The sequence below is a fragment of the Ciconia boyciana genome, chromosome 2, assembly GCF_034638445.1.
Source record: "Ciconia boyciana chromosome 2, ASM3463844v1, whole genome shotgun sequence".
Taxonomy (NCBI): Eukaryota; Metazoa; Chordata; class Aves; order Ciconiiformes; family Ciconiidae; genus Ciconia; species Ciconia boyciana.
This window is the reverse complement of record NC_132935.1, coordinates 148,963,625-148,983,007: the sequence shown is the minus strand read 5'-3', so window position 1 is coordinate 148,983,007 and position 19,383 is coordinate 148,963,625. Positions and strand designations below refer to the sequence as shown.

At 35.5% G+C, this 19,383-nt stretch overlaps 1 protein-coding gene across 1 annotated transcript in view; it reads left to right on the top strand.

Annotated features, from left to right (window-relative positions):
* The window catches only part of C2H10orf67 (chromosome 2 C10orf67 homolog), a gene marked incomplete at its 5' end in the record, with an annotated part of 47,907 nt that overhangs the window by 1,549 nt on the left and 26,975 nt on the right, over positions 1-19,383 (top strand). The window contains 6 exon segments of the mRNA XM_072851626.1: positions 550-670; positions 2,992-3,135; positions 3,927-4,001; positions 7,081-7,230; positions 16,303-16,447; positions 17,609-17,667. Of these exon segments, the coding sequence (XP_072707727.1) occupies positions 550-670; positions 2,992-3,135; positions 3,927-4,001; positions 7,081-7,230; positions 16,303-16,447; positions 17,609-17,667 (694 nt within the window).

Sequence of the window (19,383 nt, the reverse complement as noted above, 5' to 3'; positions counted from 1 at the left end):
CATCCATTTCTAACAGAAAGGAATTTTGACAGAGTCAAAATATTATGTTTTTAACAATCCGATGTTATTATTTTTTATTTAAAATGTAACAATGTTAAGTGTCTTTTAGACTATGTTAATAGTATCAAAATAATCAAATTTATCAGTGAGACGGAAAATCCAGCTCCTAACCAAATCTACAGTCCAGGATTTCTGGACTGATATTTCTCTACAGAACACTGAAAATAATCTGTTTACTGACAGAACACATTATTTTATTTAGCGTTTTCTTTTATGTTCTTTAGCATAATGTTTAGTGTTGTTTAACTTTTTGTTATTTGAATAAAAAAACTTGTCTTCATGAAACAAACATAGAAACAAACTGATAATGTGTCTATTACACTCTTTTAAATTCCCCTCTATCTTAAAAAAGTCAGACAAGTGAAATGATAAAAAAAAAATAGGCACTTTGCCTCTGAATTTCCATTATTAACAGAAGATCGATTAACTTGATTAATACAAGTACTGTAATATTGCAAGTGGTTTTTTCCATTCTGTCAGGCTTTGCAGGCCTTGCATTTCAGATGACTTAAAAATAGGATATTACAGCACAGATCATGCTGTGCAAACAGATATCAAAGAAATACTGGAATGAAAGGAGCTAGCTATTGCTACGCAAGCTTTAATCAAGGTAAATTAGGATAGTATCATAACAGAGTCTTCCTCATGCTATAGAACATGTACTTTTGTCACTGTCATCTGTTCTGTGTAATTCCGAAGGAATCTGTTTTGGCTTTTCTTCTGTCTTCGTATATGTATTTCAGCTAAATTATATACATTTCTGTTTTCAAAATAGAATAATATACAAGTATTGATAGATGAATTAGAGACTGCATTACTTGACTCTCTGAATCAGAGAAAATTACATAGGGATTAACATTGTTTAATGTACAAAAAAAGATAAACGTTAGTGAAAATTCTGAAGGCTTAAACCTATCTAATAGTGGCTAAGAGTCTGGAAATGAATGTGGGCCTGTCAGTTCCACTGATACTTGCCTGATACCAGTTATGAGTATGGCTAAGGACACCTCACACATCTGATAAAGATTAAATAAAATAGTGCAGTGCTTCTGCAAATCACATACAAAAGAAAATTAGAAAGAAGATCCAAATCGTATTATGTACTCTTGCACAACTATATGTGTACCTTAAGCAGTGTCTCAGTGAAATTTAATGCTGAGACTTGGGAGGGAGGGCGCAGTCCATAAGGAGGCACGGTGCAGTCTGCTTAACATAAATGCCTTAGCAATTTGTGATGGAAGACGGGTGCCTCTAGAGACCTGCAGAGGGAGATCTGTTCCATCAAAACGAGGTGTTTCTATCCGTCCCTTTACTGTGTAAGAAATTACAAAGGAAGGTGCTTCAGGATATAAAATAATTATATGCGCAAAAAGGTTAATTTCCTATGAAAAAAAACCCTTTTCTTTTTAGTTCTTAGAGGGTATATATAGAGATAAGCACTAAAATTAATGCTTTTGATACTATTTTTAGAAGCAGTATCTCATTCTACCTCACATCCCTGAAAGACTTCGGAGTATTTTGCTCATCTGAGCCAGCAGCAAGCAGAATGCATTTCCTTTAACACTTCCTCTGTCACTTCTTGCTCAAATGCAGATATTTTTATTCTTTATGGTAAAAAGTACTTTGCAGAGTGTCGAATTAGGATTTATAAACAAGTTTTGACTACTTTCTGGGCTTACATTTTGATATCTGTATTGACAGATATGTGTGGGTCTCCTTTGTAGAAGCTGACTAGTTACCATCTAGCAGATACTTGAGTGTTCCTAAATTAGTTATTTTTTGAGAAAGCTAAATATCTTTCCTGCATAAATATTCTCTGCCTGTCAAATACTGTATCCAAATATCTTTAAAATATGCAGTACTGAAGGTTTGGAGGGGGAGTTTTTAGCTTAACAGAGAACACTTTGTACATCTGGATACAAAGTATATTGATATCGAGGGTCAGTTCTCATTATGCTTTCCTTGCCTGGGACTACTGAAATATATGCTTAATACTGTATATTCAGATCTTCCATTTCATGAGTTACAGTTTTCTTAATGTCAGTTCCAAGTTTTTATCATCCACAGGAGTGAAAAAATTGAGTGGTGCTTACAACAAACATTACAAAGATGTCATTGATACTTCTGACATGGCAATATATGTTCATTTTGGCACATTTTTGTGATTTATGTTTTGTTCTGCAGAAGTAATTAGTTTTCTTCATATAATTACTTTCTAATTTCATTAGAGAACATTATGGTGCAATATTTCTTATTTTCATTACAGAAGGCTCACCAAGACTTTATTTAACAGTGAAATTTGTTATTTGGGGTGAGAATCAGCTCAAGATTAAGAAACCTATGTTTAGGTGTCTCATGCCCTTTGTCTGAGAAGGGCATCTAAACTTCCCATATAGTCAGTGCAGATCTGTCTTTGTAGTCAGTGGAGATGTCTAAAGGTATTCTACTTGGCCTCTGTCTCTGGTTTCAGAAAGGGACAGGTTTCCTTTAGGCCTGTGTCATGTCTGCCAGCCCTGCATAAGATGTCTTTCATACCTCATTTCTTCTGACACTAAACCATGTGTGCATGGGCAACTGCGTCAAGTTCCATTGCCTTCATTGCCTGTAACAGAAACTTACTCACCTAGTTCTTATGTAGACACCTAAATTTAGGTGTTTTACTCTGCAAATGGAAACTCCTGCTGACAGCCTAGGATGTCCAAAGCATGGATGTGAAGCTGTGAGCTCTGACAGGTGTAGAGACCCATGCCCAAGTGACTGTTGTAGACCAAAGAGGATACCGTAGGGCATAGAAATCTATTAGATGCTTGTGTTTAGGTGAATGAATCTAGCCATCAGCATCTTGAACAGAGTAATGGAATAGTCATACTTTTCTTTTTACTAGCTTACTTTGTATATAAAAATAAATAATACTAAGAATTTGATTTTTAGCTCATTCACTCCCTCCAGCAAGATTTGTTCATCTACAAAAGCATCATTCAAGCACAATATGAAGAAAGAATTGAAGAGCAGGCTTCAAATCTTTGTAAATACAGAAGTGATCAACTGAAAAACATTGAGTTTTTACATAAACGGGTAAAGAGGAAAATTCTTGTTCACTTACATGTTAATCTTCACTAGATGCCAGTTCTAATTTATATACCCTCTTTGTGCAGATTGATTTTACTTAATGATTTTTTATTTATTTTACTTATTTTACAGTGTTTTACTTAATGAAAAGTAATCCACAGAAGTATTGAAAATAAGGAAATAAAGAAAAGTGCTAATATAGATTTAAAAGTGACTGTCTAAAGTGTCTTTTGCAAATTGACAATTAACAGAAGATGGATTACATTGTACTTGGCATATTAACAACCATATCTAGGAAAACTTCCTAAATCGTAGTGTGGTTATCTCTAGTAAAATACTTTATAAGAATATTTTAATAGGCAAGAAACGTAGCACACTTCCTGTGTGTATAAATTATTTACAGTTCTTTTCCCATGTATTTCTTTGAAAATATATAGTCAATGATCTTTAGGTAGTAACTCACAGCCCATGCCAGCGTTAACACTCTTAGGCAATCATGTTGCAACTAGTGAGCACTCACTACAAGGGAGAAATATGCATAAAGCCTCCGTTTCAAGCTTCTGATATGAACATTAAAAAACCCAATATTAAAAAAATCAATGCGGCAAAAAAAGTGATAGAAAAGGAACATGAGTTTACTATTTTTTTTAAGTTCAAGAGCTTGGATAGCATTTAATTTTCTTAAATGAAAAAGAAGAATATATGAAAGTTGTTTGGTTTGGTTTGATTTTGTAATTGCTTGTGTCCTTTCATTGCACATCAAATTTCTCAGTAATTTGTCACAAACTGAATTGCAGAAAGAGGTTCAAATTCGACAAAGCTACCTACAACAGTTATGTGATACACTGGCTGTTCTCAGAGCAAATATTGAAGTGGGTTTTAATCATTAATGTGGTAGACTGCTGGTCTGAGTATTAATATGTCATAAACTAGTTACAGAGAATAGCTTCAAATCCTTCAAATACACCACTTCAAAACCTGGAGAAGGCTGTATTTGAATTTTTCGTGAAGACTAACCATTTAAACTATATTGAATAGAAACATAATAATTAACACAAAAATATAATTGTTCTTACAAGTATTGTTTTTTCCCCCCTTATGCAGTTTAGCATACTCGAGTATAGTTTTAGATGAGTAACATCATAGTTACTACAACATGAATGAGGTATGTTAGTAGATACCAGTGGAAGAAAGGAAAAATGTCATGTTTTAATTTATTGAGTAGTGAAAAGCAATTGACCACAAAATACTCAAGCAGTGTAGGATTAGACCCAAATATGCAGTCAGTGCTTACTTTTCCACGTTATTGAGGGCAGTCAAATCAAATGAAGGGATGAGTGTGCTTTAATTCACAGCAAATGAAGGGAACTTGCTTTAATTGACAGTCTGTGATTGGGTGTGTTAGGAGGCAGAAACATAGCAATCTCATAAAATGCTCTTTGGTTCAATAAAAAATGAAAACGTCTTGATAAATTTGGTAGTTGAACTCTTAGGTGACCGAATAGAGAACGGTGACCAATCGTGGGCACCTCAGCCGGCTTTCTACTGCCCTCTACGGACTGTGCCACAAACTGTCTTATTAACAGATTTCAGGATGTCACTGGAACAGTAAAAATAATCCAAATTAGGAAGTATGGAACTTAAATTTCATCTTTCTTCCCCCACATGCAAATGGAGCATGCAAGTTTGTACTTCTTGGCAAAACAAAGTCCGTATTTTAAAAACAAAAGAAAGAATGAAAGAAAAAAATAAACCACTTTACCTACATGGATAGTTGTGGAAGGTAGTGGGCAAAAAAATATTTATCTATGGTTATTCTACTGTTGTTTATACATAGCACAGTCAAGTGGAGATATATAGTGGGAAGTGTGTACAGTATGTTAGCAGCATCTACTGTATAATACAGAATATAGAAAATCATAAAGAATCCTGGAAGGAGAAAAGAATGTGTTTTTACAGAACGACTCATCTCCTAGACATGTGAAGGGATAGGAGAACAGGTGCACTTGTGAATGAGTTCAAACCAGCATTAATCATGTGGATGTTTCAGAGAATAGGATAGAGAAATGTGAAGCAAAGGAGAAAAGTTCACAGAAAAGATATGAGGAACTGTAAGACTGAGGAATTCTAAAAAGATGTGAGAAGAAATCAGAATGCTGAAAACACTGAGCAAGTGACAGAAGATGATATGCATTTCAAGAAAGTTGCATAGCTTAAAGAGGGTGATTAGAAGGCAAAAGCTAGGCTTTAGCAGTGAAGAAAAGGGTAGCTTCTGTAAAGAAAGAAACTACAAGATTTATTAGGACTTCACAGAGAGCAAAGATGTTAATTTTTTTACTTTTGTTCTTCATTCCTGAATAATGATATGTAGCACTATCACTTGAAGAAAGAAATTCTGCTCCAAACCCAAGTGTAAAATAGGGTTTTTCCATGAGAATTGTGGAATCTTCCTAGCAATGACTTTTAACGTCTTAAGCAGGATTGGTTTAAAAGAGCGCTGTAGACTATATAGACTATTTGAAGAAAAGCTATGTTCCCTTTTAAAATTAGATAGTGAAACACTCCTTTTGGGAAATAGTCACTTATGAGAAAAATTAAGAGAGTGACATTTGTCTCCTGTAACACTTCATCAATAATGTAGCCGTGTTTATGATGCAACTGTGCTGGCCTTGCTTTCTTGATAGTCAAGGCAGAGAAATAGGTATTTTTTAGGACACAGTTCATCTGATCAATTTTATATACATACTTAAGGGTGAATTGAGTCGTCCTCTGGACTTGTCTGACTTTGAACTAAATCTTCACAGGCTATTAAAAAAACAAAGTCTGACTAGCTAAAATGTGAGTGTCTACCTACAACCAGGTAACTGCTGCACAGACCATCTAGAACAATGCAAACTTCATTTTGTGTGTGAAGTTTTATTTCCCAAATCCAGCTCAGGTAATCACTCCATGGTAAAAAATGCATATTAATTCCTTGGAGCGTATAGTAGCAGTGTTCTCACCAGGGGACTGCAGGGTCAGGTTCCCTTTGCTTTGCTTTCTCTTTGGAAGATCTTGCATTACTCTTGGATTCTGCTGGTCCAGCTTCAGCAACCAGGTAGAGATTCACCTCATCCCAAGCATGTGTATAGCTTTGTAGGTAGAGTGCTCTGAGAAAGGAGAACTGAGTTTGACTCCACTGTGGCTGAGGAAATAATTGAACCCTACTTCTTTCTCTTCCTCAGCGACTGCTACAAATGTTAATGTATTACACAAGAGAGAGTAATTTCTGCTGATACTAATATTTTAAAGAAGTTGACCAGTATTTAATCACCTAACCTTGGAAAAGAACTTAAACTAGGTATCTAGGTACTCCTGAAGGAAGATCTCAAACACACTTTTGAGCTTAGTGTTTCCCGATGGCCAGCTGTTGGCAGTACACCACCTTAGAGAGACATTTCTGTATAATGGGAGGCTGCACATGTTGTTTTTCTTTGAAAGTCTTATTTTTTGACTACATAAGAAGTAAATCATACATTGTAGGTGCTCTTTTTTTATCCTTTGATGCAATTTAAACACTTTGCTTGTGCAATCAAAAAGATGCAAAAATAAATGCCAGTAATGCAAAGTTAACATTTTAATAGTTTATTTTGTTATTCTGTGCTTATGCTGCATTTTCTCCTTATTTTATTAATAGTTTTAAATAGGATATTTAATTTTTTTCCAAATTTCCTTTTTCTTTGCTGTGCGTTTGAATTCTTTAGTATTATAGATTATGTATTAGATATAACACACTTGTTTAAGTATTTGAAATGTCAGATACAGTAAAATTTTATTTTTGATACTAGAACAAAACTCGAATATAAAATATGCATTATGATGTGTTCAAATTACAAAAAATATTCTATAGCTTTCAAAAAGGGTTATGTGGTTTATGCAAGAGTCTCACTGAAGAATCTTTTCTTGTAATAGAAGTATTACAACACAAATGGAGAAGACACAGAATGTTCACCAGGAAAACTTTTGAAGCTTTTACGTAACAAGCTACATGAGAAAGAGTTTGTAATTGAAGAACTGGAGAGAAAATTTCAGGAATACCAAGAAAAAGGAAGGGCTAAAATGGTATGTTTTTGTAAAAGACCATAAACTCATTATCCAAATGTGGAAATCTTTAAACGTATACAACAAAGTGTATTTCTAGTGCCATTATTTTTATAGGAAACATTAGGTTGGGAAGGTACTAGAACGCTATTTGGGATTACCTGGTGCTATTATAAGTATTTTGATTAAAAGAATTTATAGTAGTCTGTTAATGTCACACAAATTTATATCAGTGATAGTCTGACCAAGAGTTGGTAGTTGTACCACCTTTTTTGATCTATTTTTAATAAAATAAAATCAGATTTTGTAAAATATTTTTGTAAAAACTTAACGAAAAACATCCAAAAAATCAACTCAAAAACTTTTATAAAACTTTTCTAAAATATTGCTCTCAGTGCTATTCTTATCCCGTGCATTAACTCTCAGTTACAGAGAAGTCCACCTCTGTTCTACTGCTACTTACAGAAGTACTTACATCTTCTCATGTTTCCCTTTGTTCCTACTTCTCTAAATAGCTTCTAAAATAAATATTTTCTTTTATTTCTTAAGAATTGTGTTGTTAATCATTTAAATTGGCATTTCGAGTATGCAATGAAGATATATCTTCATTTAAAATATAAAAATAAAAGACAAAATCCCTCAAGTTTTTGATTTTTCTTAACTCCTGCAATAGAAGTTCATGGAGTATGACAGCTACATGGGTACAACCATTAATAGACATGAGAAGCCCTTTTCAATTATGAATCTTTTTCCCACCCAAATGTAGACATAAATAGCTAGTTGGAATGGCTAAGAACTGTCCTACTTATTCAGTCTGTAGTCTTCAAATGGAAAACATAATTCAGTCTCATATGTCCATACATCATCTTTGTATCCCTTCTGTAATATAAACATGTCCTTCTGCTACCCAAATTAACTATACTCATCTGCAGTTCACTGAAATGTGAGAGATCTGTAACACTTTCAAAACTTCACATCTGCTTTAGGCTGATAAAAAGCAGTCTCAGGCTCTAAAGGTTCTAGCTAAGCCTAACACTGGATTGCTTTTTCATCTCTGCTCTCTATGCATCGTTGAGATGTATAGTACTAATGAGATCTGAAAATGCCATCTAACTGTGCTGGCAGCCACCTGAGGTAGACAGAATGGCCTGTGAAGGAGAAATATGGGTTCCACCGTGTACCCTCTGAGGAAACTAGGTATCTCTCCCTTGTTGGAGTTCATAGCTATGCAGCCTGTTCTAGAACTGCATCGTTAAGCCAGGTCAGTCATTCCCGTGTATGGAAGGAAGTGATAGTAATTCCTTCTTGCAACAGACAGCTAGCTACAACAGTCAACAGTGGTATGGCTTATTTCTCTTTTGCTTTAAATAAGTCCCAATGAGGCTGTTTTACTTTATGAAAATATGTATATTTAAATGTTTGCTGTAATGAGGGCTGCAATCCAGGTTCCCATGTGAGTATACTAAGAGGCTGCCATTGCATTCCTTATGGCTCAGATTTCTTCTGCAAAAGAGGAAGAGGCTGGATGTGAACAAGGGTTGTCATTATCACAGTAGCCTGTGGAATTCTAGGGGTACAGGATCACCTCCTCAGTATCTTTTAAAAGGTCTGATTTGGTGGGAGTACTTTTAGAACACCTAGCTGGATCAGAAAGCAGCTTGTAAAGAAACCTTTGTAACTTCCACTGGAAATTAGATCTTAAACCTTTCCTTGCTATTAGGGTTCAAAATAGTTTGGCAGCAGTACTTAAACTGTCTTGCAGCTTTTAGTGGTACAAGTTCAGGTAGTTGTAGATTTTAGTGCCTGTAATGCAGAATTCTTCTGTGCATCATCAGGGATTTTGATGCAGATTTTGGACTCTGCCTCTTAACAAAATGGCATGTGTATACCCACTGTAATGGCTGTGAAACCCACTGTAAAGACACCCAAGCTGTCAGCTGGTGGTATTCTGGAGCCAGATACAGTATACTGAATATATGCATTGTGTCTAAAACATTGAGTTGTGCCTTAAAAAAAAAAAAATCATACTTGTAGATTCTCACTAATAACATAAACAGAGAAAGTAAAGAAGGTAAATAGTATTCCAACTTGTTACGTTACAAGCAAATGATGTTAGTTTGAAATGGCAGAGGATGTGAAGAGAAGGAAAATGTTAATTGACTATATACTAATTATAGGATTTAAGCAAGGGGGAGGGGAAATGGGCATAGTCATACTCCCATGAAGAAATGTGTTGTAAGGGACATTATTGAAATCTGGTAGAACTGTATTGTAAAGTTGAAATCTTTGACTAAAACAGCTTTATAGAAAACATGAAGTAGTTAAAAAAATTAAATAATGAGAGGAACAGTATTCAACATCAAAGAAAAATTTGGGTTTTAAATTGTTGGTAACTGTATATTAAGACTCTTGTAATCCTGAACTTGTGCTAGCATAACTCTCTCGTGAGGTTCTGTTACAAGCGTCAAACTGGAGAAGAGGATGAGTAACTCTTGAAGTACTTCTTCATATCATGTGAAGATGCAGGTGGTATGTCAGAAATTTTTTCTTCCTGAAATATATTCAGGAAATGAGAATTTTCTATCCCAACTTTTTAAATTAGCATAACCAAATGCTGCTTTTGACCTAATTTATTGATTATAGTAGTTTTCTAAGGAATAGAATAGAATAGAATAGAATAGAATAGAATAGAACAGAACATTTTCAGTTGGAAGGGACCTACAACAATAATCTAGTCCAACTGTCTGACCACGTCAGGGCTGACCAAAAGTTATTAAGGGCATTGTCCAAATGCCTCTTAAACACTGACAGGCTTAGAGCATCAACTGCCTTGCTAGGAAGCCTGTTCCAGTGTTTGACCACCCACCCTCTCAGTAAATAAAAGCTTCCTAATGTCTGGTCTAAACCTCCCCTGGCACAGCTTTGAACCATTCCCACGTGTCCTGTCACTGGATACCAGGGAGAAGAGATCAGCACCTCCCTCTCCACTTCCCCTCCTCAGGAAGCTGTAGAGAGCAATGAGATCACCCCTCAGCCTCCTTCTCTCCAAACTAGACAAGCCCAAAGTCCTTAGCCGCTCCTCATAGGACATGCCTTCCAGCCCTTTCACCAGCGCTGTTGCCCTCCTCTGGACACATTCAAGGACCTTCACATCCTTCTTAAATTGTGGGGCCCAGAACTGCACACAGTACTCAAGGTGAGGCCAAGGTGAATGATAAGTTAATAACTTATGCCATAAGTATATGAACACATTTGTGTATGTGAGTGGTTTTGTATGCACATACATGCAATATTTCAAAAGCTTGATTTACATTGGTGAGGGAAACTGACTGAGGCTTAACACCTGAACACAATAATATGAACAAAAAAGCTGAAGTCTCTAAGAAAAAAAGTATTATGTGACCAAAAAGCCACAGTCGCATAATCAAGGAAGAGGACAGCATTTACTAAAGTGTATTTTAGTTCCATGGCAAGATGACATTAGCAAATGATAGAAATTAAAGCAACATATAACAAAAGTGGGAAAAGGGAAAAAAAAATGGCAATTAATATAATTAGACGTTTCTGGAGGGTATAAGATGGATAATGTATCAGGGAAAGAACTATAAACGGCACCATTAAGGACAAAATAATCTTAATGTATTGGGAGCAAAGGAAGTGGCTGCAATTGTATGATCTTACTGTTAGGTAAAAATTTAGAATCATTAATAATGTGAAAATCCTGGTGGCAATTTAAAAAAGGATGTCCTGTATATAGCAGGAAGCAGAACAAGATGTTTGTATCCCAGGTTAACAATTACTTTCTGATTTATTAACCTCCAGAAAGGATTTTAAATGTAGAGAGTACATATTTCTAGATGAGGAAACCCAGATAGCTTAGATCCAGGGGTCACCCAGAGACTGCTGCCCTGCTTATGTTAGATATGTTAACATAATGGAAAACTTAATATGGGTTTTCCTAATCAGCACTAAAGGCTTTATACAAAATAGATTTTTTCCAACAAAGCTGATTTAATTATTTCAGTAGTACAAGTTTGGTTGAGTGGTACCTGTGAAGACAAGACTTTTGCAAGGTGTCTGATTTAGTATCACTGTTTAAAATATATTATTCAATATGCTACGGTAAGGTATGTCATGCCTTAAAATTTAGTTTTGTGATCTTCCACTAAGGGGTGGGAAGCTCCTAAAAGTCTGTAGCTTTAGACCTCAGGTAGAGGTAAGCAAACATGGATGAGGCCTACAGGACAAAACCAGGAGGCACAGCAGTAAAGCTTCCTCTTCAGCTCAGGAACTTCAGTCAAAGTTACATTAATTACTTAGAGTGTGGAGCTTGTAGGGTAAATATCTACTGTTGCCATTTGTCCTTTTAACTCCAAAAAGATGGGATGCTCTCCAGGTCCTGCCCTTTGCATAATTTATGAACCAGATAAAGACATTTTCTTTGGGCAAAGCTGCTGTTCAACAATGAAAGATAAAAAAATTACCTGTAAATGAAGAATCAACAGGTCTTGTTTGTTTGTTTTTTATTATTACAGGACCCTTTTATTATTACAGAACTTTACTAAAGTTCTGTACTAATTAATCAAGTTTTCACATTAGTCATTGGTGACCTGCAATTAAATTAAAACACTGCTGATTAAACTTGTAGGCAACACAGTGTGATAGATAAGTAATGATAGCACATGGCAGTTGTAGCAACCTGTGGTGCACTGGGTCCATTGAAACAAATTATTAGTTATACCTTGAGAAGCAAGGAACACAGCCCATACCTACAAAATGGGGAGCTATCTTCAGAAATTCAGTATCTAAAAAAAAAAAGGGGGAAGGGGGTGGAGTACATTGGCAACTGAACACAGACTCATAGTTTACAACAGTTTTTAAAAGGGTTGATATAATACTTCAGTGATTAGGTAAGTGTAAGGAGATACTTGATTTCTGGAATCTTGTGAGTACTAGTCCTAGTCTGCACAGTTAGGGAAGTGAACAAGAAAAAGTCAAAACATTTTTAAAAGCTGGAGAAAATGCTCTAAATTGAAAAACTCGGCTCAAATCTATTTATCGAATAGTTTGAGATTACTTGATTACAGAATCTGAATACCTTGCCAAGGAGAGGACTTAGGGTTTGGGTCTATGCCTAGGGAATATCTATGCCTAGCCAAATGGGGATCTATGCCTAGGCAAATGGGAATTTGCCTAGGGTTTGGGATCTATGCAGCATTCTCTTAAGAGGTGCTGTACACGAAAACTTCAGTCTCTCTCCAGGTCGCAAGAAGTATTCTAACAACAGTTCACAGAAATGCTCTAATTGATCTTTGTCCTAGACATGCTTCTGAACAGATGAAAAAAGGGAAAGTAGAGAAGGCTGGTTGGAATAAACAATTAGTGTCAAATTGGCTGGCTAACCCTTCATCCTTCGGCTGCACTTCGAGGACTGCTTCAGTACCTATGCAATCTTTAGCTGATCCACACAGCAGAGTTTGTCATCACCAGCTTCTTCTCCAAGATTTCTGCATTTATACAAAACAGAAACAAGAAACATTCGCTGTTTTCCTCTGTCAAAGAGTGTGCAATGAAATGCCTATTTTTTCCTCCAAAGCTATGCTGTCTTTAATCTTTTTTCCAGCTCTGACATGCCTCAAAAAGGTAAATGGAGCTATTTGGGCCAGCAGCAACTTGTTAGTCCCTTCCTGGCTGGCATCTACATTTTGTTACATTTAAAAGACCTCCATAGATGACAAAATCAAATACAGTGGCTACAAGATGAAACTGCTATGAAAATGATTGTCGATTAGAGTGTGTTGTCAAACGAATGAGGGCATCTTGATCTCCTGAAATCTTCAAGACCGGAAGCCCTTGAAGAATATAGGCATTAGCTGAATTGAAGATAGGGGTGCAGCAACAGTGACTGACTGAAAGGTAAAGGCTTGTATTCAACCAGTGGCCACACTAGAGGTTCTCATGTTCAACCTTAAGCTGCATTTCTTTGAAATGTATAGGTATAAACTGTGAAAGAATTAAAATTATAAACATACGAATGTAACATATTATGGATAATAACAATAAATAGAAATAAATATCGAAATCATCATTTCCCTTGCAACTCAAAACTGGTGTATTTGTAAATGACTGTTTTTCATGACAGCTTGTACAATTGCACCCTCTTGTGTTCTACATATGCAGACTTGAAATACCGAAAGTAGAGCTTAGAAATGGAAAGGTATGTAATAATTTGGATGACAGGTTTTTCGGGAATGGATTTGTTTTCAAGGCAAATTCCCAATAAGTCAACAAGAGTAACAACTTCCATTTATAATTTTAACTCGAATATGCTCAAATATTTTCTTCTTTCATGTCATAGGAGAGCATCAGTAATTTGCATCATATTTCTTTGCAATAAGAGTGCAAAAATCATAGCTGTTATGCAAAAGGCCAATTTATTATTTTGATTGTATGTTAAATACTGCAGGGCACCAAAGGGCAATGCATATTTGTCAATTGCGTAACAGCTCTATTCTCTCACCTTTACCTATTTGGCTAGAATACTATGAGTATGAGTGGATTAATCTAGTTGAAGTTTATTCTATTCCAAAATTATGTACGCATATCTGCCTAGTATTATTAGAAAAGCAGTCATAAAAGTCTACACTATATAACCTTAGCAAATATATAGTAGCATTTATTAAGGCTAAAATATGCATAGTTTTTCCTTTAATAAAACTGTTAGAATGAAGGCAATAAAACAGAAAAGGTGAGAAATATTGAAGCCTCCTAGATAAGGGGTGTTATAATCGCCTCCAACCTCTAGCCCTTTTTTCTTACAACTTAAAACTTCCCTAGTTTAAGCAAGCCAAACGCTACCGCTGTGGGCAGATGGTAGAGAGAACATTGCTACAAAACCTGCCACTCAAAGTGTAACAGATGACTGTAGCTACAGAAAATTGTCCCTTTGTTCATTTTGCTAATGAGTGTCCTCATTGCAGCAGGAGCCTGAATAGTTAATTACTTGCAGTTCTTGGTTTTAGCAGATGGTGGAGCTAGAGCTAAAGCTTGTCTGAGCGACGTGCAAAGTACAAGTTTGGGGAGAAAATGTCTTGTGTGGTTTTTATACTCTTAAAACAGTAAAAGATTATGATTACACTTATATTTGAGATGCCATTTAAAACTTAGTCACAGGATTAATTAAAAACTTTTTGTTTATTTTATGTGAAGGTTCTTCTTTGCGCATCAGCTCTTGATGCTCAAATACAGCCAGAGCAAAGGAACAAATACTTAAGCCTATTAAGAGCTGTAACAGTTACTTAAAAGGGCTTTTGAAATTCTGAGTTCGTTTTGCAGTGGTTTAGAGTTGACCACTGCCAGAGCAGCATGTTAGCTAATTACTTAAACATTGCCTTAAATATTGCCTTAAATATTTCCTAATGCTACTGTTTTCCCTAGTGCATACTCCTCTGTCTACGGGATTTGGTAAAAGTTTTCAATAACAACATGAAATCTAATAATTATCTCAGAAGATTCATTTTAGAGCTGTTGCTGCGTAAAGACTGTCTAAAATGAAATACTGTTGAAGTATTTCATTAGGATTTATTAAAAATTTACATTATTAAAAGTAACATTTTTGTTACTCATACTTGGTCTTTTTGTAAACTGCTACTGTTTCTTCAGTAAAGGAAGGGGAACCACAAACTAAAATTAATTCCTTTCCAAAGCACTTGGCATTTTATTTACATGATTTCTTATAAAATCAGTGAAAACTTTGTGGCCAAAACTGTATGTACATTGCTAATCTGTTCTGGTAAATTGGAGATCAAAAATGCCTTTTTTGAGAAAAAACAAATAGTTATAGACTAAATTTTACCCATAAATATATTATAGTTTAAGTTGCTATGCCATTTGAAAACCTTGGAATTTTGTTTTCCAAGTCCTTTAACATTTTTATTTTGAAGTAGTTTTTTGAAGGAGTTCATATTTTTACCAAGCAAAGCAAATAATATCCTAAATTTTCTTTAGTAAGTGAAGCAACTGCTGTCTGAGTCTTCTCTTTTGTGTTAATATTTTAAATGGTTTCAGGAGTTAGTTAATATTCTGGTATTACTATAAAGATCTGTGCCAGCTCTGAAAGCTTTTCTATAATTTTAAAAGAAATATGTGGCAGTAAAATCTAGACAGCCATAAGACAATATATTCAAATGTTTTCAATAGCTTTGAAACCAACAAGAAAAAAAGAGTAGCTGTCCCAATAAGCTTCATTGCATAAGAAGTCTTTTCCATAATGGATGTGGCAAGATTTAAACAAAGGACACGCATAATAAAAATGTAAATGAGTTTGCTTTACTAAAACTATAACTTTAAAGTCTTTTGTTGCATGTTATCCTGGAACCTTCTTACAAGGTAATCACTGTTTGCATAGAGATTTAAACCGTAGTCTTCAATAGCATTAAACCCCTGCACGGTCTATGTGTGACAGGCATGCAAAGCCATGTTAATGTTCAGAATATGAATTGCCTCTGGGTGGCTCCGACACCAAGTAGAAAACCAACTGTGTTGATATCAGAAGGCCTGATGGACTCCATGCGGCTCCCAGCCTGAAAACTTCACCGCCTTGACATGTGATGTGCTCCTCATGACACTGGCAGCACTGTCACTGAGAAATGGCACAAAGGCAACAAGCCCCCCTCCTTAGCCATGCACTTTGCAACCCCCTGGTGTTGCCTGTCCACAGTCTCTCCTGCCTGCCTAGTTACGGACAGCGCTTCATAAACACGGGGGGAAGTGTGGGTGGATAGGCCCCAGCTGCCTTCCTGGACACAGCCTCCATAATAAATTGACCTGAATGATGAGGGCACACAAACAGTATGATATGCATTATTCCTGTCAATAAAATGTCCCCATGTGTTATGGTCTTTGTATATAATGTACTGCAGCTTTTCTTCTAGCGGGGACCTATTTAGAGTCTCGACTTTTTTCTATTCATATTATGCCTCTGTAATAGAATTCAGAAATTATATGATACTGTGTTGTATAATATTACACCAGTGCGGCATATTTAAATCCCTGAGTCCTTACTTATAAATTCAAGGCATTGCAATCTTTCAGGTTGTCTTTGAAGATGATGACCATGAAAACAAAATGCTTGCAAAAGAGAATGAGGATTTCAAAGAAGAGGTTTTTAAACCGCACAATGAGATTTCTCGTCTTGAAAATGCTCTGAAACGCTCTGAAAAAGAAAAGTATTTATTAGGTAAAACTTTACACTGATGTTAGGTCAAGATGACTAGTTTAAATGCAGCATGTAAGAAATGTTACTGAAGTTGGAATTAACTGTTAACACGCTACAGAAGGATGGCGACTTATTTCTGGACTATTGTCTTTCTCTGGTATTGAATGCTAATTTTGTATGTATTTGTAGAGAAATTCATACATATTTATTCTAATTTTAATGCATATATTTACATATTTTTAATTTATTACAAAGGAATATTTGCTGTGGCTTTTGAGACTTCTAAGATTGCCTAGCAATGTGGCTAGAGTTCATATTTTGTGACAGATACATGCTGTAAAGTTACTGAAATAGAAAACTATCATATGTAGATAGTTATATTTTTAAATGATCATCTACTATTTTATCTTAAGGGAACTGTATTAAAACCTACTCTCTCTCTAGAGTAGTTTTTGAACTTCTGCAAAATACTTGAATTTGCATTTCTTCATATAATTAGTTTTGTGTTTCTGTGGAAGTTTCTAAGAGAATCAGTTTCTATCAAATAAGCCATCACTGCTTTTGGTACCTGTGCTTTATTATAGTTCTTAAAAGGAGGGTTTGTTCCCTGATAAATACAATGTACAGTCTTTACCTGCAAGTTATTTCTCATATATTGCCAGATTGAAATATTTAATGGAGGACTAGCAACTACAGCAATAGAGTAGAATTTGGCTGTTTAGCTTTGTTATGTCCGTGTAGATTAAACCCAGTATCACCTTTAATAGCGGCAAGATGAATTTGACACAGACAATATTCCCGATTCCTGTTTATCATCTGATTCAATGGTGCTTCTTATCTTTTGGTAGTTTTGTATGAGCAATAAAGAACCACCTGCTAAAACACTTTGTATTGGCTGTGACTAACAGCAAGGATGTCCAGAATTAGTATTAATGAAAAGCTGTAGGCACTCAGTCACACTTGGCTCTTGAACTTACTTCTTCATCTCTATCTGTCCAGCCGGCTGAACAGCGGGAAGAAGGCTGTGAATGTCAAGGGCGGTGGTGAAGGTCACAGTTCTTCCAGGACTCTCATCCCCGGTGCATTCCACTGGGTTCAGAGACTGACCTGAAGTAAACATTTTGACTACATTAATGTAGGCATGTAATTTCATGGGGTTTCTCTTTCCCCTCCTGTTTTCAGATAAGCAAGTTCAAAGAATGTGATCAAAAATGGAAGCTGATGAGCAAACTGTTCAAAAGGTGCTGTAATTTTTACTTTTGTAAGCTACACTCTTGGCAGAACAGTAACGACCTTGCACTGTTGGCAGTGTATAGTCCAAATAATGTTAGAAAGCTGACTTTAACTTGAATTATGTTACATTTTGGTTTATGGCAGTATAACTCACTGTAGAGTAATAATGAATTGGTATGCCTTTAATGAATATCGTGATTTGATTTTCTCACCCTGTCATATTTCATAATGTTGTTAAAACACAGTGAAAATTCTGAACCTCAATAAACTACACTAAAATGATCAAATGCTTTAATAAAAGAAGTAACACATTCAATAAGCTTTTGAAGGCAGGGAAAGAAGATTTGTATAGGTGAATAGCTAGTAACTTCAAAAAAGAAAATGGTTGGTTTTTGTAACCTGTGACTTGTTAAATATTCCACTATTCCTGGATAGAACTGTTAGTGTATGTGAATTATTATTTATATGCCATCTGAGCAAAACAATAGCCAAACAAGGTGTAAAAGTCAACTTTTAAAAAAAACTTTCCAATGCCAATGTTTATTAATTAATAAGTGATCTCAATAAAAGGTTGACAGCTCTCCATGTTTTCCCAGTATAACATCTAGATATCTTTCCAGTGGGCTTCCTGTCTTGTGATGGTTCTCAAATTACTTTTTTCTACAATGTCATTCTGAAAATTAAGAAATAGACACAGAACTTTTTCCTATAACAAAAATTCCTTCTGTGAAACATTTCCAAAATGTTTTGTAGATAACTCACGACTTTGTGGTGAAATATAAGGGAAATAGTGGTACTTCTATATGCTAATTCCATGATTACTAAATTCTCATGCAAATTCATATTAAAAGAAAAAATTGTGAGGACTGTGGCACTGGATTTCTAAAAATCATCCCTTTCATTGCTTTTCCTTATGACCTTAGATGAATCTCTCTTCTATGACCAAGTTTCCCACTCTGAAAATAGTGATACCTACTTATCTTTACAGGAACATTGAAAGGTTCCTTAAGTTCATTAAGATTCTGTACATGAAATCCAAAATCAGAAGTGGAATATTAATTTATCTGTCTAGTGCACTAGTCTATCAAAGAAAAGATGTGTCTTCTGTTAGATTTTCTCTTTCTCTATCTAGGTCTGACAGTGCTCAGGAATCCCGCTTCAGTTTGAAGTCTCATTATGGTGGAAAGGAAGGGCCAGGCATCTGTTCCTATACTGAACATTTCTTCTTAATTCGTTTGCAAAGTCCAAAGAATATTTTTAATAGTACATTTTTTTCATCCTTTCACTCACAAGAAATTTTTCCTGAAACTTACTCTATATTTTCCTTGCTTTCCCTTCATCTCCATACAATGGAGGACATTACCTTATGTCTAGTATCTTCCGTAGATATGACCTCAGTCTGTGGATCTGAGCAGCAGCATAGGAACTCCTTTCTGTATGCCTCTCACGTGATACGGAAGCGCTACATTTGTGTAAAAATGGATCACACGCCTTCCTCCCAAACTGCCTCCAGTACAGCTACCTGGATAGGTAGCCCTTCACAGTCGCCGCGCAGTCTGTCAAGTGAGCTAAACTGTAAAACTGAAGTGCTGTGAGAAATCTTTGGAGCAATCCTTCTCTTCCCATTATAATTCTGATAATGAATCTAATTATATTTCCATTCCCAAAAGAAGAACTACAATTCTAAAAGATTAACTATGTTGATTGAAGTTTCTGACTTTTTT